The sequence below is a fragment of the Diadema antillarum genome, unplaced genomic scaffold (assembly GCF_040938485.1).
Source record: "Diadema antillarum isolate AM-2024a unplaced genomic scaffold, OU_Dant_1.0 seq00001384_RagTag, whole genome shotgun sequence".
NCBI lineage: Eukaryota > Metazoa > Echinodermata > Echinoidea > Diadematoida > Diadematidae > Diadema > Diadema antillarum.
This window is the reverse complement of record NW_027272140.1, coordinates 589,446-614,867: the sequence shown is the minus strand read 5'-3', so window position 1 is coordinate 614,867 and position 25,422 is coordinate 589,446. Positions and strand designations below refer to the sequence as shown.

Sequence of the window (25,422 nt, the reverse complement as noted above, 5' to 3'; positions counted from 1 at the left end):
GGCAAGATAATTGTCATATATCATATGCATGAACAAAGTTTGCAAGTGCTGTGCTATTCCATGTGACCAACTCTCTCTTTTGGGTGCAGATATGTTATAAATTGATTCATGATGACCCAATGAATAGTGGCACAGGGCTTGTAGACAAGCAAAAGCCCTATAGGTAGTTGTGATAATGTTTCTGTAATGCATTCATATACATCATAACAAGGTTTTGTCATATATCAGCCAGCATATTGATGAACATGATCCCATGATACTTGAACCCTTTGTTATGTTTGGCCCATAGACAGAACATCCTGTAATGTTCTCCCATGAGAAAACATTTCCACATTTGAAAACATATGCAAAACAATGCAAACCTATTGAATGATGATCTACATTTTTTGTGCAATCACTTGAATAGATTTTGTTATTCTGCGCAGTGCCAAACTCCAAATGACCATTCTGCGCAGTGCCAAAATCCAAATGACCATTCTGCGCAGTGCATTAAAATTGAGCACTGCTCATTAGAGATTGTGTGACTTAGTAAGTTTAAGGTACACATATATGTATGTGTTTTCAGGGTACTCTGATCCATGCAATAGATAAGACTTTTGTTGTGTGAAATTTGTGTTTATACTGTATATTGCATTACTTTTCTGTCATGTGGATATACGTCTCTTGCCTCCATCTTGAAACTTTTTGCCTCCTCCAGTGGAAAAGTCGTAGTGTTCCTGCCCTCAGCCAGTCCCTCTTTATGTAATGCCGAAGGGGCATGTCAAATTTTTGAGATGGCTACATGGTAACTTAAAGATATTCTGTTTGTAACATTTACCCTGCATTGTTTGCTTTACTAAATACCGGTAGTCACCCACCCTGCCCCCCCCCCCCCCCCCCCCCCCCCGAAGATGTGACCAGTCATAGGATGGAGCTTGTGTGGCCAGCGTATGTACAATTGTAAGTCTCTTGAAAGAACGTGACAAGGTTAGAATGAATCTTTGATTTTATGATCTGCTGTGGCTCAGGGAATGTATGATAAATTATATACTGAATGATACTTTTTTTGGTTGTTGATGTGGATAATTGATAAGAATGTTCAGACTTAGTTGACCGATCGCACAAAGGTGATGGAATCGGAACTGGCTGCATCATTCTTATGCTGCTTTTCTTTGGATATTTATACCGGGTGTCCCAAAAAAAGCGGAACGGTGGATTTTCAGTACCTTGCGTTCTAAAAGTGATACATTTTTTGACATTATTAGAAAGAGCATCTTCCGCAGAAGACCATGATACCAAAATCATTAAATTTGGTTCAGCACTTTTTATTCTACGCCAATTTTTGTAAATGCAGTCATTTTCAATTTTTTGCGACTTATGAGATAATAATTTGGGTGCGACAAGCGTTCCATACGGTGAATTGTGTAAGCTCGTTGATCCATGTCAACAAAAGATAACGCTTTCATATTGGGAGCGCGCGCACACACACACACACACAGACACACACACACGGGTTTCCCAATGTGAAAGCTGTATCTTTTGTTGACACGGATTACCGAGCTTACACAATATTCACCGTATGGATCGCGTAGTGCACTTTAATTATTATCTCATAAGTCGCAAAAATCCGGCGAAATTTGGCAATGACTGCATTTTCAGAAATTGGCGTAGAATAAAAAGTACTGAACCAAATTTGATGATTTTGGTATCATAGTCTTCTGCGGAAGATGCTCTTTCTAATGATGTCAAAAGATATATAACTTTTAGACCGCAAGATACTGAAAATCCACCGTTCCGCTTTTTTTGGGACACCCGGTATAGTAGCATGAGAGTAATGTAAACCTATTTACTTGAGAATGGGTGACTGCGTATTGTCACTTGTGTAGATTAGTCTGATCGGTAAGTCAGAAGACTTTCTGTATCGTGGATAATTTGACCATGAATACCTGAAAGGGATTATGGTGTTGGGGCATTATGGACAAGATCTCAGAAAGCTCACTGAAAACAAATGGTAATGTATTTAAATTGCATGATTACATAGGTGTCCGAGGTCTGCAGAAGGATAGTGTTGTTCACTACTCAACTCTGTTACAGGTCAAAGCTGAATGTACTACATGTATCAATGTCTTTCAGACAGTGCACAGTTCTGTTCGTGCCGATGAAATGAGATTCAAGATGTAACGCTTCTCTCTTAATTTTTTTTTCATTTGCTGACTTCACTGATGTAAGATTCATATTGTGAGTTGAATAATTGTACAAAACAAAGAATTTCCACCATAAAGGTCATGTAATTGTTTTGTTTAGATGAAATTGTAAAAATGAAACAGATTATCAAATTATCTGGGGGGCATTTCATGAAGGAACTTGTCAGAATAAATATCTGACAAGTCAATTATATCCGACAAGTTCAGAAAAACCAGCCAATTTCTCAAAACTTGTCGGATATACAAGTGTAATTGACTTGTCAGATATTTTATCTGACAAGTTCCTTCATGAAATGCCCCCCTGATTTGTACATGTTTGGGTTCAAGAAGACCAGGGTTACGTACTCGAGAATAAGGCAGCGAGAAATCATATACGTGTACCATCTAATGTTTCGGATATTTCAAGCACTTACTGGTAAAGCCTTTCATAAGTTTTTACTCGAAACTACTCTTTCAACTTAATCGTCATGTCCAGAATCATGATAATGGCACATAGGTGCTTTTCTAGACACTTTGTTTTTAAGCCTCCGCCACGAAGTGTCGCCGGAGGCATTATGTTTTCGGGTTGTCTGTCCGTCCATCCATCGGTCTGTCCGTCCTTCCGTCCGTAATGTTATTTTGTGGACAGCACATCTAAAAAACTGTTAGAGTTATCCCAATGAAACTTGGCATGTATATGTATGAGTGGGCGAAGTTGTGCCTATCAACTTTTGGGTGCACATGCTCAATGTCAAAGGTCAAAAGGTCAAGGTCAAATGCTCAAAATTTCACTATTTCCCGTATATCTATGCAATGCCTGGAGGTATTTTCTTGAAACTTGGTGTATACATGAACTACCAAATAAAGATTCCCCAGAGAGAGCTTTGGGTCATGAAGTCAAAGGTCAAGGGTCAAAGGTCAAGTGAAAATGTTAAAATTTCACATTTTTCTCCATATCTCACAAATATTTCAAGGTATCTTCATGGAACGTAGTATTTATGCATGTACTGACTGTCAGTGATCATGTAGGGAATTTAGGGGTTATGAGTCAAAGGTTAGGGGGTGAAAAGTCAAGGTCAACTCATCAAAATGTCATTATTTCTTTCTTATCTGTGCAATGCCTGCAGGATTTTTCTTGAAACTTAGTGTATGCATATATTACCCAATACAGATTCTCTTGGAAGTTTCTTGCCTAAAGGTCAAAGGTCCAAATGTCAAGTGAAAGTGCTAAATTTCACTTCTTCTTTAAACTTATAAAAGGGTCAAAAGTTGGGTAAAAATATCCTCAAATCCCCAAATACCTGCACTCTTAGACAGTATAGCCATTCATCCAAATAAACCTTGTTCAAGGATAGTGAACACTCAATGCATTTGTGACAAACCTGTCATTTTGATATTTTGCCAGTTATGTGAAGCTGTTATCACACAATGTCAAGACATTGTGCTATAGACCTATTCGGAGAACCATGCATTATCGCGGAGGCATACCAGTCGCCATAGCGACATTTCTATTTTTGTTTTTGTTTTTGCTGCATTTTGCAGATGTTAGCAATTATGAATTGTATGTACTGAGGAATGTCACTGAAAGTGAAATTAACAAGTCAAGTGAACCATTACAATATCCTGACATTACTGTTGTCATAATACATTCACACACACACATAAATTCCATGTCCTGCAAGGATGCTTGACTAATATTTAGGCTCTGTACTTGAACAAATATATGCAGTATATTTCTTTTGTTTTTGTGTTTGTATTTATCTCTGTCACAGGAAAGAATGAGTTCCTTACTTTTCAGTGTTATATGTCATATCTTGCCATTTGTCAAGCTCTTGGCAACTTACATAGCTTCCATTGTTTACTGTCTGGAAGTTTACCGTAGCCCCAAATCGTATTTGACAGATTTTATTGTGCTTTACTTTTATGCAAGTAATTTCATAGACATTCACTGAAAGTATGAAACAAGACATGCAAATGGAAAAGATTTCAGTAATGCAGTTGGTGTTTTCAAAGAGGGGAAAAAAAAAACAGATTTTATTTATGAATGTGTCCAACATCTGCAGTACTGGCAAATAAATGTCTGGAAAATGTTGATATTTGGGTGTGTAGCAGTTTAGTTGTATTTTAGTCAAGGGGAAAGAATACTTGCTGATGAGAATAAGAGGATTGAAAGCTTCACAGAGTGTGTATAGCACTTATGACCTTCTGCTTGTCAATGAGCCTTTGGACAAGGCTTTGATGCTGAACATTTTAAAAGAGAAATGGATGGAATGAGATTGCATACTGGGATGCTACTCTGATAATCCTTGTGTGTGTTAACCCCATCGCGCACTATACGACCTGAGATCATACGGCCTTGAGACCAGGTGGTGCGAACTAGTAATGCACTCAATACAATCAGATTACACAACTAAGCTTATGACCATTCTGACTTCAGTATATTATTTTCTCCAAAGAGTATGGAGGCGCACACAATGCTCAATGCATGTGCTTCTATACCCTTTGCATAATACTGTATTGTGATTGGCTGAAAGCCCACAACGGGTTGTGAAAATTCAACATGTCAAATCTCTATGACTGGCTCTAAGACCCAGTCATACGACTGGAAATTGGTGAGGCTGGTGACGTCACACTTCCAGTCTTAATGTCATACGACCAGTCTCATCATGATATAGTGTGCGGCGGGCTTTACTTGTGTCTTTGAATGCTTGGTCCAAAAAGCTTGTCAAGAAATAAGTTTTTGGCTGATAAAAAAAGAGCAAAACACAAAGCAAACAAAAGTGTCAAACTTAGCATCCTATTACTTGTCATCACAACGCTATGTGCAGCAGTGTCAAAATTCCAGATGAGTTAGAAAGGAGTAAAAAAAAAAAGAACAAGATATTACAAGCACAGCAGTGAAAATTGGATCAAAAGTAAGGAAGTTATGAAAATTTAAATATTCACAAATTTTTTACAACAGTTCTGTAACAGTTGATATGAATGATATCAATGATTGAGCTGAAAATGTCATTATCACACAGTCTTCCATAGCTTGAAAAAAAAAAGAAACATTACTCCTGATTGAATAACTTCAAAGTAATAGATATACTGTATCAGGATTTGAGACTGGGGCATATTTGTGTTTCATCGAAACCTGGAAACTTTCGACATTTTACATACAAACTTAAGGCAAAATAATGCCACAAAATGACTTCATCAATTCACAATTTGCATATCAATACTGACTGTTCAAGAACTGTTTCGGGGAAATAGCGAAACATCACATTTTCAAAACTTCCTTAAATTTCAGGCGATTTTGATCAAATCTTAATCGCAAAATTTTGCTCTTTCTTATCAATTTAACCCCCTAATCCCACCGGGTTTTTTTAGGGACCCGAATGAAACCACCTTCAGATCTCGGTCGTGGATAGCGCGATCCTCGCGAAATTTGCACTAAGGTAGAGGCCAATGTAATCTACAAGACTGTATAGTGAGATTTTTTCAAATTTTAATTTATATATTTTCTATTCATTTATGCTAATTTATGCAAAAATACTTTTGCCTCTAAATAAAAAAGTAAAGCTCCAATACTTCTAATACTTGGTGAACATATTCTTTTCAATATCCCCAACAATAATTTTAAGCAAAAATTCGGCTTCATTATTATTTCTTACGTATTTTATTGTTTATTGAATTTCTTATGTATTTCTTTGTTTTTTACTTTTTTGTGTTTTTTGTCAAAATTTGTCGCAGAAACTTTTTAGAGCATAATCAGGCTAAAATAAATCATCAGCCATTAAAAGTAAAAATATTCATTTTCATATGAATTAATTGCACACAATTTACATTGGATTTGTACACAAAATCATGTTTTTGAGCAATTTTTGGGTCGACGATTTTTTTTTCAAAGCGGCGTGGCTTCAAGACGTTATGCCCTTGAGCGACAAATTTGGTCTCAAAAGTTGTGCGATACTTGAAAGAAAAAGGTCATAAAATGTCGCGGCGAGAGCATCACGCGCTGCGGAATAATCACGCGAAACGTCGGGAGGGGTGGGGGGTGGGCAAAATGCCCTTCTCCCCCCCCCCCCCCCCCCCCCCGTGGGAATAGGGTTAACTTTAAACTAGCTTCGAATTTACGCATCATCTGTAAGGGTTGTCTTAACTCTATAAGCCCAACCTATTTTGACCCCCTCCAGGTCCAGATATTACCGTAATACATGTAATTATATGGCGCATGGGTAGAGCAGCTCATACGATTTGTCTGTGTCTATTTATGATCAAGCAACTTACATTTCTTAAGATCACCTATTGAGGGCGTTATTCACCAAAATATAAAGAAACACATAGGAAATGATACGATAAAAATCATGTTTTTTCTTTATGCGTGTATATACAAATCTTTTTGTATAATCTATATGTCTTTACTCTAGACCAGTCATTCTTACATTTGCCACAAAGAAAAGCAAGTCAAACTTCACTTTTTATTATGGTTGAAATTTATCAAGGTCAACACATGGGGCGCTATATTTGTGACAATACATAGGAAGAAATTATATGATAAGACATATGATGTATTGTGTGGGATAGGCACATAGGTAATGTATCACATTTCACCTCTCCATGATCTTGGAATTTCTAGTTTGCAGATTGAAAATAGGATAAAGAAATGATTCTACATGTCAAACTTGTGTGAAAGAATCAAATTGACACAAAATAAATGAATATTCTGTGGAATATGCTGTATTTTCAATTATATCTGTCATATCTATTGTTTGATGCCTATGTCACGTGAAAAAAAAAATAAGGGGAATGATAAGAAGACCACTTCAGGGCCATTCACAGCGCAAATACTTCATATCTTGGTCCTTCAGCGAATTACAATCAAGAAACACCCTTTTCATCCATGCTGTTAACTGAAATTGGAACGGGAAACATGCAAAATCTGACCGACAAGGTTGGCAGTTTATGATTGTCCTGGTAATCAGCAATATCGAACTTAACTGAATTATACAAGTATATATCAAATGTTTGTAATAAAATTTCACAAAAACGCACCAAATTTGGTCAAAATTGGATTAAGGCGTAAGAGTGGATAATGAAAAATGGTAGGGACGGAATGTGCCCCCTTGAGTATTGGTTGAGGTGAGGAGTCGGCTTTAAACACTTTGTAAGATACTTAGAAACCACTCCATGTAATGTTAAAAAACATTCAGTTCTTGCAGGAATTCAAAGTTAAGTTGACAAAAATCGGTTTTGAATGGATGAGATATCCAAAAACAAGGTAAAACAAAGCGATCATGATAAAAGGTTAGGTCCCGCCTTTTATCAGCATCGCTTTGTTTTGCATATCTCAGCCATTTTAAAACCAATTTTCAGCAAATAAACTTTGAATTCTCCTTCGAATTATAGCTCCTTCATATTTCAAAAAGAGTTCTCATTATCTAAATATATATTTTTTTAAAAATCATCTGAAGCTTCATCTCAACCGAAACTGTACCATCGCTTTTATAGGGCTACAACACTAGTGTTACAGACCCATTTCATGACTTCCGCCGTACGTTTCTCGAAACTGGTTCTAAAACTCCCATGTTTGTGTGCGTGTATGTGTGTGAGAGAGAGAGAGAAAGAGAGAGAAAAAAAAGGGAGAGAGAGGGAGGGATAGAGATGGAGGATACGCTTGATACAATATTATTATCTACCTCCACGCACGAACGCAACTACCGGTATCTGATTCACATACCCAAATTGGCTAATCGATGTACTCCTCAAAGCGTGCAAAGCTTACCGCTTTTATCTTAAAATAAAAACTCCGATCGTGCTCGCACTCACTCAGACTTTCCATTTGTCTTGGATGGTAGAAAGACCGGTGTAAGGGCAGTGGAGAGATGCGCGCCTCACGAGCATTATTCATGGCCGGGAGAAAATCGTATGTTTGGGAATACGTCTACACTACAGGACCGTGTGTGAGGTGAGGAATTCGGGAAGTTTGGGCCCTTCATATACGCTGAAGGTATACTTACGACTGTAAGCACTCACTGTATATCGTGATAGTAGACTCATTTGTTAAGAATGTGAGAATAAAAAATTTTGTCCAAAATACACGATTGATTCAATGTCTTTACATGCGGTGCTTCGTAGTTGGGCATGCTTTTCTTTAATTTTTGTTATTAATATTAATTAACGTTATTATCCTCATCATTACTGCTATCATATCTGATAAACCAATTTGATCTTAATTCGGTCCTCAAATTTCCAAGGGTGGTGTTCTGCTCAAACTCTGCTCAAGTTTCACTACTCGACAACTTTTATCTGCTTTCTGAATCTACGTCGAAATCGAAATTCAATGTAGTCCCCGTGACTAACTAGTAGATAAATGAATGAATAAATACAGGTAAATAAGTAAGTAAGTAAACGAATGAATAAATGAATGAATAAATAAATAAATAAATAAATAAATTTGTAAATAAATAAATAAGTAAATAAACAAATAGATAAGAATTAGAAGGTTCGTCCTACCTCTAAATGAAGCGTATTTTATAGTAGAAGGATTCTGTTTCATAATTGCCAAACCCAATAGATCTTAACAGGCGCGTATGGCTTCTTCTTTTTTTTTCAACAAATATTTTCGTAATGATTTGTGTTACTCTATTTACAGGTGTGAGCAGGAAACATGGAAAGTTGAGCTAGAGAGAACCAGCGAATTCGTCATCATCTCAAGAAGGACATAATAATTTCTTTATATATCGATCTGCAATAAAGACGTGTGCAGCAATCATGCCCATCGGTTATACGAGATACCAATCGGTAAGTGCATCTTGAACGACTACTATACAGAATGGTGCCTATATACATTATTCCCACGCGATGAAGATTTTGCCTTGTTATAATTGAAATATTTTGACAATTTCTTTTTTAATGAATGAGAAAAAGCCTGAAAATTTGACACATCTCGGGAATTATTTGAGGGGGGGGGAATCGAAACCCCTGTTGTGAAACAATATGCAATAGGCCCATACAAGCGACATTCAACTAGGCCTATATCGCAATTTTGACGGAATGCCAACCCGGTTTTTTTTTTTTTATTGTTTTTGTTTTTGTTTCTTTGTGTGCATGGTCTGGATAGGTTGCTACATTAGGTCATGACCACTGTTGTATTCTATTGAAGTCACGAGTTCATGTCGTTATCAAGCGACAAGAATGTTCTATGCCTCGCTCGTATTGCAAATCATGGGGTATGGGCTACATGAGGAATATCAAATAGTACTGTATACAACCCAAATTTGGCAACATGCGCATTATGCAGGGTTTAAAATCGATGCCAGGAATGGGTATATTTTTAGCAAATAAAATTCAAATTTTGTTACCCCACGCCCTGGGTCATAATCTGATGCAAAGGTATCGGCGCTACACATAAATACTTTAAAAAGGTCTTGTCACACGACCATTTCTTCTCCGAATTATAGGAACCACACGAACCTACGTGTTAATCAGTGTTAAAAATGCATGCAAGGAATTCAGAGGGTCACATGTATCAACATCATATCAATACGATTTTAGCCTCTGCCCCAATCGACAGATTTGGCACTTTTACAATATTCGACAAAAAGAATTTATTGCCTATAAACGGCTAAGGACAATGCAATAGTGATTGCAACCTGCTAATTCTTTGATCTGATCAAAGCTTTTGGTACAATTATACTGGATTCCAATGGCTAATCATACAATAGGCTGCGATTCAAATTTCACTCATTACAGAAGAAATTTGAGGGCAAGGGCTGTCTCTGTTCCAGGACATCTGATGAAATAGACAACAATGTTACAGTTTCTAGCCTTCATAACAATGTAATGGGGATACCTCTATAGGCATCCTTCTTGATAAGATAATTTATCTGTTATTTTTATATATCTTATATAGCATAACGACATTCATTATTAGAGTCTCATCTCTCTGGTTACTATTTTGTACACTGCAAAAAGTCCGGTGTTAAATAGTGAACACCGAGCTGGTGTTAAATTTTCGGTGCTCATTTATGGTGTTGAATTAACACCTACGGGTGTCATTTCAAATTTTAAACTGTTTTTTCAAGAGTTTCTTAGTAACTGCACTTCTTGTTGATTTTTAATTCAAACAAGACGATCAAGAATTTTACATTAAAATACTAGATTTTTGAAAAAATGTGAAAATAAATTTACACCAAAGTAACACCAGCTGGTGTGGTCCCTTATTGAAGCTGGACGGGTATTAAACCATTGATATTAACACCAGCAAATGTCAAATCAACACCATGTGGTGTCATTTTTGAATTAACACCAGTACAGTGTCAAAATAACACCAGGTACAGTGTCAAATTAACACCACGAAGTGTCAGGTGAACACTTTTCAACACCATCACAGTGCATTTTTAACACCTGTGGGTGTGGTCCTTTATTGAAGTTTGATCGGTGTTAGATTTAACACCCGTGGTGTTAAATCTAACACCGATGTTTTTGCAGTGTACGCTTTGCCGATGACACCCCCCCCCACCTCCTCCCCCTCCCCCCACGCACACACACACACAATAATGTGGATACATTATTGTGAATACAGTCTCTGCCTGTAGTGCTAATGCAAGACATTAATGGATCGTGCGGCTGGTAATCAAATCAATATCAATGATCGATGATTCCCAACTAGAAATGATTAAAGACCCAATCATAGCCTGAAGTTTCTTGGTGCAATGTGATCGCTGATAATGGTCTTACGTGGAATGAATGTTTACGTTACACAACAATCTCAAAGATGTTGGAATTAATGTTATTACTGCAACACAATGGTCCACGGACAATGGTACTTCTATCGAAATTTTCTAGGCACTTGCGCCAAGACAGACCTTACTCCAATTTTTTTTTTCTTGCACAAGGAATTAGCACTTGCATAGGATGTTGTGCCTGATCAAGCTATTGATATGGCTTTCTCTAACAACCTTTGTTTAAAAAAGCAAAAACATTTAAAGTTTTGTTTTATATAAGGTTAAACACTGCAATAAGTAATTACCAATGCCACATCAAAAAGACGTGTAAGTAAAAACATCAACTATTCTAATAATGAGCACTTTAGATTCACAACAGATAAATCCATGAAAAAAAAAAACGACCTTCAATGGCATCATTCGAGAGTTGAAAACAAATTATAGGTAGTAGTCATCAGGCCCCATTATAGTCATTTTTCTCCATTCATCTCCATTAACAAGTGTAAGTTACCGGGATATACAACTTAAGTAACGAATATGTTTGTTCGTTACTGATCTTATCTTCAATTTGTAATCTTCTTCTTCTCAGAGTTTTTTTTTTCAGTCTCGGGCAAACTTTTTTTGTTTGTTTCAGTCAGTGCAATATTGCAATTCACAACAGTGCAATACTCGTATGTTCTGAATAATGTGATACATGCGTTTTTTAATGTTTTAACAATTATTTTGATATATAGATTCAATGTTAAAGTATATACATTCAGTGTTTAAGATGAAACTCATCAACATGATGTTCAATACGGTTTTTTTCATTTTTATCATAATAAAGTAAGATATTATAATTACTTCTCGTTTGATGTGTGACTGTGTATGCATAAGTTGAACGGCTGCATGAGATGAGTATATGGGTTTATTTTTATAGACATGTGGATGCAATGTGCATGTGTACGTAGGTGTATGTGTGTTAATGCGTGTGTGCGTATGAGTATACGTTACGTTGATAACTATGGTTATTATTTTCAAGAAATATATTTTGTTTGATAATTGGTACGAATTGGTTATTGTTTTGATATGATGCTGTATATTTCTTTATGATGTTAATGTAACCGGTATTTGTTATTTCTGAAATATTCATACATTGTATGCTGTTTGATGTAATTGCTGTATTTCTCGATGTGACGCATTATAATTTAGCCTTCGGGCTACTACTTTGCATGTTTGTTTCAATAAACCATTATCAAATCAAATCAAAATTTAAACTTCAAAACTGCGTGACCCTCTTGTATCTAAATCAAGGCAAACTGCAACTAAGGGGTATGTTAGAGTAAGCTGGACCATAACAATCCTTAGTAGACTTTGACTTTAAGTAGAGGGATTCGTAAAATGTGTCTCTCTCTCCTTATATTATACTGTATACATAACAAAATACTAAACACGTTGGCGCAGTACTAATTAACTTGTCAACTGTAACGTAGACATCAAACCTTTTAACTGCTCATTATTTAGGGCTGTTCTGTGGTAGCTTCTTAAACCAGTTCTTTTCTCTTTTTTCCCCCTCACTGATCAGAATGAAAAAAAGAAGAAAGCAAGCGTCTCAGAAATCTTGTCTCACATAATTTGGCCCCATAACACACACACACACACACACACATAGTTCATCACATCGCTATCCACTTTCCCCCTCCACAACGGTGTTACGTAATCCCTCCCTTTTCATGCTCCACCGAACACTACCTGTAAAGAGTCGTGCAGAACTGATAGAATCAATTCATTGATGAAATGGCACGCATTGGGTTTTGACCAGCGGCTTCCGTGATATTTATTGTAAAGGCGTTCGATACATACTGCGGGCAGAGCAAGCATGAACAGGTATGGCCAAGGCCTTGGGCCGTCGTTGAAGGAGGACTAGTGACTGAATCGAATCACTGGCTGCATTGTTGTCTTAACCGCTACAGAAGATAGCCACGTCCCACAAGCAATACCGTGCTGTGAGAGACTTGGCGCCGTGGGAGAATTATACGTGTTCCGTTTAGGCGCCATGAAAATCACAGAAGGAAGTCGTGTACGGCCACGGTGGTGGAGGGGAATTCATTGACGTGGAAGAAAACAGTCAAGGAGACGTTATGGACTCAACAGCATAATTATTAATGACCTCCAGCAGTCACCGATGTTCATTGCAAGTATGGTCGTGTTCGGTATCAAAAACCAACCAGTAAGTGTACATTGTGGTGCAGAACACGTACAGCACCTTATCACAGTTAAACTAATTACAACACGATATTGAATATAGCGCAAGTTTTGTGATAATAATCATTTAAGGTACACAGTCATGATATGCAAATCATATTCGTGAATCAGGTATTAGCCGGGATTAATGGTTTACTTATGGACGAGCTACAACAAACAATATACTTTTCATAAACCGTGTGTGTGTATCTTCTTATGCTGATTATTAGTAATGTAGAGCATTGTGATGAAGACACTATGAAGATATCGACAACCTGGCTGAGACCATACTGTAGCGTGGCTAATGCGACATCACTAATAGATAGAAGAGTTTCAAACAAGATATAGGGCACGGCTCACAGGGAATTAACCAAGCTGTAAACGAATAGCTTTGATTAGATTGTCATTGGTTCTAAAAAAAACATGCAGTGAATGCTTATTCCACTCAGTCCGCTTCATTTCATCTAAATATCAAAGGCAGATCACCGCCCTGAGGTATCATAGACCGGATTTATAGTAACTTCCATTGAAATGTCTTAGGATTGAAGTAAAGAAAGGCCGCAAGAAGCCACTCCGACCCACAACTCGACCATAACAAAGCGGGGAGATCACCACGAAATGATACCAATCATCTATAGAGCACGCCAAGTAGTTTGACGCCAAAAGTTGCGTTCTATGATGATCAACTCTGCACATTCGATGAAAATTCCCTCTGACTTCTATTCTACAGCTGTACAGCGTAGTAGTAGTGGTAGTAGAAGTAGTTTTGCCCCGCGTGTTTCTTTACGTAATTGTGTCTATTCCTCTTCGAGAAGAGTCGAATCACGTTTCAAGAGTCCGTTTAGTTTATTTCAGCAGTTTCTATATGGTATGATTGATGTGTAATGAAATACTTACGTAAACGAGATGCCTGCTCGCAAAACAGAAAAGAACTTAAAATGATATCATTCCTCGGGCCCGTTTCATAAAATTTGTTATCAGTGACAACTGCCACATTTCTAAGGCAAATTTTCTCTCAGCCAATCAGATGCAAGGATTCAGTATATCTTGTCACATCTATGACAACTTGTCACTGATGACAAGTTTTATGAAACGGGTCCCAGGTTGAATAACTGCAGAATAGTGATCAGTTGGATATACCAGGATTTGAGCCTCGGGCACAATTGCGTTTGAATGAAAAACTGAACATTTCAAAATATTGTTTGTACAAACTGTATGGCAAGTTGTGAGAGTATGACATGCTCACTTTGCCATTTGCATAGCTACTTATATTGACCGTTCAAGAATGAATGTTTCCTGAAAAATTAGCAAAACTTCAAAATGTCACAACTTCATTATTTTTCATCCGATTTCGACTTTATGATAATAATATGCACGCATATAATATATATATATATATATATATATATATATATATATATACATATATATAATATGCATGTACTGAGCAATGTTATTTGACTTTGCGTATTTTTGTTATTTTTGTTCTATTATGTTTTGTTCTGTTTTGTTTTGTTTTTCAATAAGTGTAATGTTGGCAGCTCTTATCATTGTAGTATATACTTCTTCGAGCAAAATCACAGAGGAGCGGAAAGGTGAAATTACATCTATTAACCATGTTTAATACATGTATACTTGTATGTCTGATAATTCACAAATAAATTTCACCTTTACGTATCATCTTACCTCTTATTCATCATAAAACCATAAGCCATATTATCTTAGAGGATATATCAAAGATGTATCTCATCCCCCTTCTGAAATGGTACTTTCCAAACACAAGAACCCGTGACACCGCACAAAGAGGTAGTGTGCTGTGTTGTTGTATACGTATGTAACTGCGAGCGCATGCCAGTTCCGGTCTCAATTCGTTGCATTTTTGATCCATTTGATATACGTTTTTACAGTGGGCTTTCTTTAATTCATGTGGTGACTAAAATGATGGCTTAATAGTGGTGCTTTTCAAATAGAGATTTTACAAAGTGATTCGCAAATTCCTTTAATTTGTTTTCTACTCTCTATTTTTTCTCTTTCCAGTTCTACAATATCGTAGTGGTGGCTGGTCTCATGACAGTGACAGTCCTTGGTATTCTCACAGCAATGTGGACAACTCCAGCCCATCGGAGTAGCAGGTACGCCATCATAGCTACCAACTCCAGCGAGTACCAAGCCCTCATCCGCAAGAACACGGGCTGCGTGAAGAAGGTGCACATCTTTGGCACCTTCAGCGTCATGAAACATATCCCTGAAATCAGCCACTACATGGAGCTCTTCATCAAGAGCACACTACCTCTGAACGAAACGGGCGTCGACTGCATGTCCATGGGCTACGATTGCGACATCAGCCTGACGATGGGGGACGAGATCAACATGCTCAAGGGGAAAGATGCCGTGGTCTTCGGCTTGGTTCCTACACAGTTTCGTGGAGAGGGAGGCAAACAGCTGAGAGAACTGGTAAATCGCATTCCCGAGCCAGGGCAATACTGGATTTACTTTAGTACAGAGAGTCCGCTACGGGTAATGAGATGGACCGCTGACCTGAATCTTGGTAGACTGAAATATCACTTGCTAATGACCTACGACTCCGACTCAGATATCGTGTTACCGTTTGGCTACTACCGCCCCTTCAACACATCAAATAAAGCTTCACCCACACAAGATGTGTTCCAGGACGTCAGCACTGAGCCACCAGTTCTCGAGGATCCGGCGGCCAACCGGAAAGGACTCATATCGTGGATGGCGAGCAACTGTCGGGGGTTCTGGCCTCGAGTAAGCTTCGTGCGGCACATGAAGGAGCTACTCCCACTTGATGACTACGGCAGGTGCGGCCGAAGCGAGTGTCTTCCAAAACGGTCGGACGTATGCAACAAGCTCTTGGCATCGTACAAGTTTATTCTGTCCATTCCTAATACGGAGTGCAAAGAGTATATTACGGAAAAGTTTTGGCTCCAGTCGCTCACCTACGGTGCAGTCCCCGTTGTGCTTGGCTCGAAGAAAGAAACCTACGAGAAGTTAGCCCCACCTAATTCCTTCATCCATGCCGCCGATTTCGGGAGTTTCGACGAGCTCGCTGCCTACCTCAAGATGCTGGACGCTGATGATGACAAGTACAGGCAATTCTACGAATGGAAAAAACAGGGCGAGGTCGTTCTCACGTACCCAACCCGACCCAGTGTCTTTTGCCAAGCAATTCCCTTTATGAAGGTCCAGCGCAAGAGGATCCCATTCAAATATCTCAGTGACTCACCATGGTTTAATGGTTGTAGACTTCCCGTTGATAGGAGGACGTTTGATCTAACGAAAGATGAAGAGAACGAATTAATGTTTCTAGAAAACTGGACGGTGTGGCGGTGAGGTATATGGGACCTCAAATTAGATATTATTATCAATGTTATATTATCATTTAGTGATTACATAATGATTAAAATCTCATTTTACTTTATAATACGTGCAATGATTTTAACCTGTTATTATCATCTTCATGAAGCGGTCTTAATGACACGAAGAAATATATAAGCAAGTGATACAATTACCCTGCTAGTCAGCCTTCGCGAAAATATACACCTCGAGAACACAACATTATACTTTGTTGACGAGCCCGTCCATATGCCGATATTGACTCCTTCAGATTGTAAAAGATAAGAACAAAAAAAGCTTATATCATGTGAAAGGCGCGTCCTTTACTAATTTGTGATACTTAATAAATTTGTAAGTGTATCTGTATACTGTACATGCATAGCAATGGTCATTCAATTATAAATGCACATTCAAAACGTAATAATGATCAAAGTGTTTGTCAATTTATGACGAAAAGATTAACATAGGTACATGTATGATGAATGTGGAATAACGGAGTGCGTATCTACTTCGCCATATTGCAGAACTAGCTCAAATTTAAATGATACGTCAAATTAAAAAAAAAATGAAATGAATCGGATTTGGCTCATGAGAAATACTGAAGCATAATATGTTCAACATGATTATCGTGACATAGAGGTCTTCTGTGGATACATTTATTTTACTGTTGCATGTATGGATATCTCAATTTTTTACCTCATTCCCCTAAAACTATGAGAAATGAATGGGACCGAGATCCAGGCCCGTATCAAGTATCGAGAATTTTGCCAGTTAACACATTCGTCTTTGGCTTCTCTCCTAATTCCCAAGCGAAGACACGATCCGCTGGCATTATTGCTGACCCCCATTCTACATCACCCTTTAGAGACTTTTTATGTGGACTTGGAAAATTACTGAGGGATCTTACCAATTTTTGGTCTCTCGGTGGTCTCTAAAGGATGATGTGGAATGGAGGCCTGCTCGGATGAAATTACAAGGACCAGCTTCTTCCTACCCAAAATTGGCAAGATCCCTTAGCAGTTTCCAAGTCCACATGAAAATGCTGTCTATGTGGAATAGTTTTAAAGAGAATCCTTGAAAGATCATTAAAAGACCAAAATGTAATTTTCAGAAAATATCTCAGAGATCTCCATGGGACCTTGAAGATTGCCAAAGATTCACTGAGAGACCAATAAGACTATCTGACATACTCCCTGAGACCTTCAAGAGATCAACCAAGATCTCTTAGAGACTAGTCTTTCAGTGATCCCTTACTGATCTCTCAAAGATCTTTCATTGATCTCCAAAAAAAGTGGCAATTTAAGATAAACTGTTGAACGATTATTGAACGACTAGTAAGACCCTTGAGCGCCCATCGAGAGATCGCTGAATGAACGCTGAAAGACCACTTGACCACTGAAAGACCATTTTCATTAAAGACTACGGAAAGACATATTGAATCGTACGTTATAAAAAATTTTCGAAAACCATAGAGATCATGAAATTCACTGATAGATTAAGAAGGAACCGTGAAAGACCTCGGAGATCATTGAAAGTTCGTGGAAAGATCATTGAGATATCTGTCAATTTTTAGGGTCTTTCAACGGTCTTTCTGAGGTATTGCCATAATGTGGAATGGGGGCGTTAGAGCCCGAGATAGGAGAATCGCATCACCGATCGAGACACGCTGACATGATATCATATGGCTCAAGATCAGAAACGCAGTGAAAGTGATATAGCGGGGAACATTGCACTAGAAATAGCACGTCGCATCTATAATGTGCTTAACTCAGTAAAACTCGATGAGATTTTATGTTGTACGTGCGAATATTCGCACTGTCATCCCTGAAGAAGAGGAAGGTTCCTCGAAAATTCGGATTATTCATTAAATCAAGATTGGCTATTAATGCATTCCCTGCATTCCTCTGTTGTGACTTTATTATTGCTATATATATATATATATATATATATATATATATATATATATATTATATATATATATATACATATTACATATACAAGCTGTATATATATATATACATATTATATATACAAGCTGTATATATATATATATATATACATATTATATATACAAGCTGTATATATATATATATATATATATATACATATATGATATGTGTGTGAGTGTTTGTGTGTGTGAGTACGTGATAGCGTATACATGATAGCGATTGGATGATATCTGTGTCAGTATCCCACGTTAAGACGTTATAATGACGGTATGCTTCACGTCAAGTTCGAGAAACTGATCAGTTATAACCTTGATGGCCATCGAATCATATCCAAATCATACAAAGGTGTCTGTACTAATAAATGAATATAATCTTTAATAAAGGAATATTAGCCCACACGTATAGATTAAATTGAACAGTCGCGTTGAACATGCTTGTGCATGGTGGTATCATCTTGATGTTGTTGTTTTTAACAATAAGAGCGCAAAAAGAGCGCATCTCTAAGTGAAAGTTCATTCCGTGTTCAACTTAGCGTCATAGGGCCTATATATACTGTAAATGATAAAACACGAACAAACAAAAAGTTTGTTGAACGTTTCCTGAATGCAAACTGTTCTAAATAGATGTTGGTCATTTATAAGGAATTCAAAATTACCACACGTTTTCTCCCTAAACAGTAATGTAGGTTACAAACAATCAATAAACGTACATCACATAAGATTCGGTAATGATATTTTGGCCTTCATAAGTCTCACACCAAGCTCCCAAACGTAAGATTCCAATTTTATTTCTACATGAAATCAAAAGAAAATATAGTTTGTTTGAAGTCGCTCTGTAGTTGTAATGACTCGTATCGGTGGTTTCTTTGAGAAGTCATCGTGACAAATTTGCTTTAGGAGCCTTAAGAGAAGGTTAAAGGGATAGTACAGTATTGGTGGAGATGAGAATTGGACTTATAACTTTTTGTGAGATACCAAGAAAACACTTATGAAATAGTACTGGGCATACCATTTTAAGAGGAATTCAAAGTTTATTTGATGAAAATCGGGTTTGGAATGACTGAAACATCCAAAAACAAAGTAAAACAAAGCAATCGTAATAAAGTGTGGGTCCCACACTTATTAGAATCGCTCTGTTTTAGATATCTCAGCCATTTCAAAACCAATTTTCACCAAATAGACGTTAAATTCCTCATGGAATTACATGCTCTTTCGTATTTCATAAGAGGTTTCTCATTATCTCACAAAAAAAAATGTTAGAAACCTGAAATTAGGTCTCAACCAAAACTATACGATCCCTTTAAAGACTATTTACTGATGGGGGGGGGGGAGAATATGTTAGGACTTATTCGATCTCCTGTTAAGGAGTTACAGTATGTACATTCTCCGATATCGATTTGTCATTGGGGTCGTAATCACAGTGTGGTGAAAAGACATCCAATTTTGAAATCCACATCTTTTCTGATTTGAGTAATTCTGGCTAAAAACGACATCGCATAACTCTAGAAAGACTGACTACGTAGGAAGATATGTAAATTCTTTCCCGGGTGGATATAAATGTCTCGTAAGTCGAATTTCACTTAATTGGTGGATTTTTCTCTACTCCTATTTTATTCGACTTAGGTGAGGTTCACTATATACTTTATGTATTTATTTGGCATGGTTTTAACACCGTACTTGATGTTGTTTGTTTGCCTGTTCGTATTATGTTATTTGAAATAATGTGAGGTTTATCTTTTATCCTTTCATTATCCTTTCATAAAAGCATGATTTCAAATCATATTCACAGCCCTACGGTTGCTTTCCCAATTGGCCCTTTGGCAGATTTGTATGTTACACACGCATGACAAAAACAAGCAAAGCAAGCAAAATACATTGTAGACCAACAGCTCCGTAACATCTGAATTTACAGTGTCATCGAGTAACATGACCTGACCGCATAAAGCACAGAGAAGAAGAAAAAGAAGAAGAAAATTAAGATATAAAGGTTGTGGTCAAAAGTTACACCTTTCTCTGTCATATTCATTCTTTCTTTATATGTTTCTTTTTGAAAGTTCGGACGTCAAAATAAAACTGAACACAAATTGTACATTACTACGAGACTTGCGGGACTACGTTTCTGGACTCTTTCAATTCCGTATTTACCTATGGAGTCAAAAGAGGTCTGAGCTTTCGCTCCAGGCAGAATTTTCGTCAGATGCAAGATTCCGTATTTAAATAGGCGGTGTGTCTCATCGCACTGTTTGCGCGGAGAAGCCTCGCAACGAAATAAGCTGATGGGTAAACACTATCTGCTTGTGAGGTTGACACGGAGAACTTTCCTCGTATTAACATGGGCTCATGAGTTGAAAAAAGTCATTCCACTTGGGACTAACACAGGTATGCGACATGCTATTCTTTGATCTCTTCTCTTTTGTCTTTCAAACCTATGCGGTGGTTACGCTTTATCACGCCTTAAAGGGTTTGTATATAGTTTCGGTTGAGATGGGGCTTCAGGTTTTTAACGATGTATGCTAATGATCTTTTGAGATAATGAGAGACCTCTTATGAAATAATATGAGCATATGATATTCCAAGAGGAATTTAAAGTTTATTCGATGAAAATTGGTTTTAAAATGGTTGAGATATCCAAAACAAAACGATCCTAATAAAGGTGGGCTTTTATCAGGATCGCTTTGTTTTACTTTGTTTTTGATATCTCAGTCATCTCAGAACCGATTTTCATCAAACTTTGAATTCCTCTGAAAACTGATTTTTTTCTTTAAAATCATTTCATAAAGTGGTTTCTAAGTATCTCCCAAAAAGTCATCTTAACCAATACTATGCCGTCCATTTAGGTGCTTAGAGATAATATGCAGAGCAAGCTTAGCAACTGCAATAAAAAGGTGTGTTCAAAATGGTGCTGTAAAAGAATAATGATAAGAAAAGCGGAATTGATGAGGATTATAGAATAAAACGTAAAAAGATTGTTTTGTTTGTATGACAAATTTTATGGTTGACAATAGGATGGGACGTGGACTCCACTATTGTGAATACTGTTGGGCTAAATGAAAGATTTGTATCTTTAGTGTATAAATCTAAGAACAGGGTGCACTCTTTTCTAAGTTTTCCATTCAAATGTGTTGCCACGTGAAGCCCCAGTCAAATCTAGTCCTCTTCAGAAGTAAGATATATCAATGAAATTTTCCTTGAAAATAGCGGTCCGTCTGTGAGGTGATCTAAGTAGACGCGCTCTTGCAAATTCACAATACATCCTGATGTGAAGATGGTGCATATATTATTTACAAATGTAAAGTTTGGTCAGGTGCAGAATGTCAAAATACTCTTTTGATGTTTATTGTATTGTGAATTACTGTAGTATTCTGTATTCGTGGTTAATTTATGTGTTTGTTCTTTCTTTGATAATCGTAAAGCGCTTTGAAACATGTTTGTCTACAATTGGGAGACCTCCGGATGATTTTCAGACTTTAACATTTCAGCAACATATAGATTAGTTACACTGAGTACAGAATTTCAGAATTTATAGTGATTTGGTTGAGGAATAAGAACGTTTTCCAAATTTACAACAAATTGCAACGAACAAGGATGATGACATGCAGCCTCATCATAAGAATGTATGACTCTGGGCTTAAAGAAGCAGAACAAAAGAAGGTGTGGCATGTATACATTCTACACAGGTGAGCTTGTTAAGCAAGTGGTCTTGTAATGGAATTACACTACTATATACATTTCTAAAATATGTGAGGCTCCAATGTCATCAACACTGTTCAGTGTAATTTGTTCAAGATTTTCCAGAGTATATGTTTCTCTACTCAAGAACCACAATGAATTCCACAAATCTAGACATGGAGCTGTCGATTTATGTACTACATGAAATGAAATTATGAAAATCGTGTGGAATGCACCTTTAAAGGGGATGGCTAGTAACTGCAATCAGTGGGAATCAGTGGGAATGCTGGGGGATGATGGTTCCAATCCTTGTGGGATTCATTTAAGAGTACATTTTGTATCTATTGTTGTGTGAAAATTATTTGCTTCAGAATGGTCTCATATTCAAGTAATGTGCAGTTTAATGTTTCCAGGTTAGCATGCCTGTACAGTGACGGGGAGATTAAACTGCACATTACCTGAATATGAGACCATTCTGAAGAAAATAATTTTCACACAACAATAGATATATAATGTACTCTAAAATGAATCCCATAAGGATTGGAATAATTATCCCCCAGCATTCCCACTGATTCCCACTGATCAGTTGCTAGGCCATCCCCTTTAAGCGCTATATAAATTTTCCATATTTATTATTATTATTATTATCATCATCATCATCATCATCATCATCATTGCTATGATTATTGGTCGATGGTGATCAATTCGAAGACAGTTAAACTGTCAATATTTCGTTCCCATGCACTGCTAGCATACACAGCAAGCGAGCTTATATATAGTTTTATAAAATCATGTAAGCTTGATAGGCCGGCTTGTACTTACATATCCTAATGTCATGCATCAAACACACCTTTCTGAAAAAGGTTGTTCCATGGGAAACCATACAAAACTTTACCAGGCCTTGCCCGACAGCCTTGCCCAACATGAACAAAGTACTTTTACGCATGCAAACCGGGTTCCAGGTATCGAAATTCATTTATTGAGTATGCAAAGGTGTATAGAGCAGCTCGTTTATTTGGTTGGTCAGTCCTGAATGGATTACCTTTCAATCCTAATGAATCAGTAAAGCGGGCTTATGAATTGTATGATTTCAAGCAGGCTTTATTGATTAAAAACGAAGATGCAATATCTAAAAATGACATCCGTAAACGAATTAAGACTGGAAACGAAGCACTTCTGATAGGCTATATATGACTCCTTCTACGTTCATGGTCCTTATAATATTTTGATGTCAAAACGTGGATGCATATCTTTCATTCTAAGAAGATCTTATCATTCTGACTCTCAAAACAAGAATGAACCATCTGTGTTCGAAAACACGGAATGACGGTTTTTATGCTATCTCTTTGATCAATCTATAGAAGAGTCGGGTCTAATTGAATCTGAATTGCAGAAAGAAAGGACAAAAAGAGACAAGAAAAGGACATGAAGATGTTTCTGAAAACAAATTACGAGTAGGGCACTTGTTCACTCGATAAATGATTTAAAAATGAATTTGTAATAAAACAACATGGCACAGAAAATGACCATAAACGTACACATTTCGAGATACAGTGCAAGGACGATGACGTTTCAGAGTCGTCCAGATAAATAGTCGTTGTTAATACAATTATGTACCACCATTAATTGTCATAGTCCCATCCATTTTATGTACTTTTGTCTAAAAATAAACTCATTATCAAATAGTTTATTTGCTTGCAATATCAGTTGAATTGTTATCTATTAAGGTACCATCAATGATTTATTGTGTTCAATCTTTAAATAATTCACATATCGCAAATTAGTTCGGAAGATATGACAGTTTGCTTTATTCACGTATACGCATTAACTTGCATTCCCCTCCAACAAGGAATTGTCAATCATCTCCAAATTGACCAATCAGCAAGATCCCTGTGGATGACCTTGATTGTGTGTCTGTCGGGCAGCTCTCTGCATCCAGTATACCACGGGGAATCCCCGATGTACTTGACCTCCCTATGACGAACCGGATGTAAATATGGTATCGCTCTGCAGAAAACGCCTGGTAGTGTGGGAAATGTCAGAACCACCTCTCCTGTTTTCCTCCACTCGTAATATTTTCGATAGAGTTCGTCGTCATTGGCGACCAGATTGAGGTAGTCCGCAAGATCTTGAAGGGTCTCGAAGTCGGCGGCATGCACGAAGGAATTTGGCGGCGCCACCTGCATATAGTTTTCTCTGCGCGTGCCGAAGACAACAGGCACCACGCCGGACGTCAGCGAATTCAACCAGAACTTCTCCGTGATGTAATCATAACACTCTGAGTTCGGGGTGGCTAGGTAAAACCTGTAGCGAGCCAGAAGTTTGTTACAGTACTCAGATCTCTTTGGCAGACACTCCTTGTGCCCGCATGCCCCGTAGTCGTCTAGCGGCATGATCTGCAAAAGTTTGGAAATGAGAGAATTCCGTGGCCAAAACACGCCCTTGCAGTTGCTCGCCACCCAGGATATCAGCCCCGTACGGTTATAGAACGACTCCTCCTGAAAGTCTGAATCCGATGGGGCATCTTCAGAGTCATTGAAAGGTCGGTAGTAGCCGAAGGGGATGTGGATATCGGATCGCGAATCGTACGTCATGAGCAAATGATACTTCAGGCGAGTGAATTCCAGAGTCTCTGTCCACCTCACGATGCGGAGGGGACTCTCTGTGCTGAAGTAGATCCACGTCTGTCCTGGCTCGGGCTCAAGTTCCAGCAGTTTGTCTAAGAGAGAATTCCTCCGGAACTGTGTACCCACCATGCCGAAAACTACCGCATCTTTCCCTTTGATCATGCTTATGTTGGCTCCCAGTGTCAGTTTCAAATCGCAGTCATAGCCTCGAGAAAAGCAATCGACGTCCGATTCAAATTCGGGCTCGGTGCTAACTTTAAAAAGACCAGTGTAATGTTTCAATTCCGGGACATGCTTTATGAGTTCCATATCACTAAAAATGTGAATCCGTTTTACACATTTTGTTACCACCATTTCTTCCTGTTCTTCCTTTTCCTCCTCGTTCTCATTTTCTGCCTCCTTCTCCTTCTCCTCCTCCTCCTCTTCCTCCTCCTCCTCCTCATCCAGAACTCTTACAACAAAGTCATCCATGTCATGAAGATACCTCTCGGTGTCAGCTACTAGTATTCTGTCGTCGTCATGACGATCTGTTGTTGTCTTGACAACTTTGTTGACTTCAGTAGTAGATAGTACGTCATCATCTACATCGTCGTAGCGCTCCATTGTCTCGCGGATGGAGTCGGAGATATGAATGCTGGTCTGCATCTCATGAAAGAGGTCCAGTCGAGTCCTGGTGGAGGGGTAGTAGTGGCACTCTGGAGTACTCCAGAGGGAGACGACCACGC

At 37.9% G+C, this 25,422-nt stretch overlaps 2 protein-coding genes across 2 annotated transcripts; one reads left to right on the top strand and one right to left on the bottom strand.

Moving 5' to 3' along the window:
* Positions 1 to 8,918: 8,918 nt before the first annotated feature.
* On the top strand, positions 8,919 to 16,450 carry LOC139708892 (alpha-(1,3)-fucosyltransferase 7-like). The gene is made up of 2 exons (XM_071620856.1): positions 8,919 to 8,948; positions 15,134 to 16,450. Exons 1-2 carry the CDS (start codon positions 8,919 to 8,921, stop codon positions 16,448 to 16,450), a joined length of 1,347 nt encoding a protein of 448 aa, XP_071476957.1.
* Positions 16,451 to 23,929: 7,479 nt separating this feature from the next.
* LOC139708891 (alpha-(1,3)-fucosyltransferase 7-like) lies at positions 23,930 to 25,051 on the bottom strand. Its single transcript, XM_071620854.1, has one exon. The coding sequence runs from the start codon at positions 25,049 to 25,051 to the stop codon at positions 23,930 to 23,932; it is 1,122 nt and encodes a 373-aa protein (XP_071476955.1).
* Between the last annotated feature and the right edge of the window lie 371 nt (positions 25,052 to 25,422).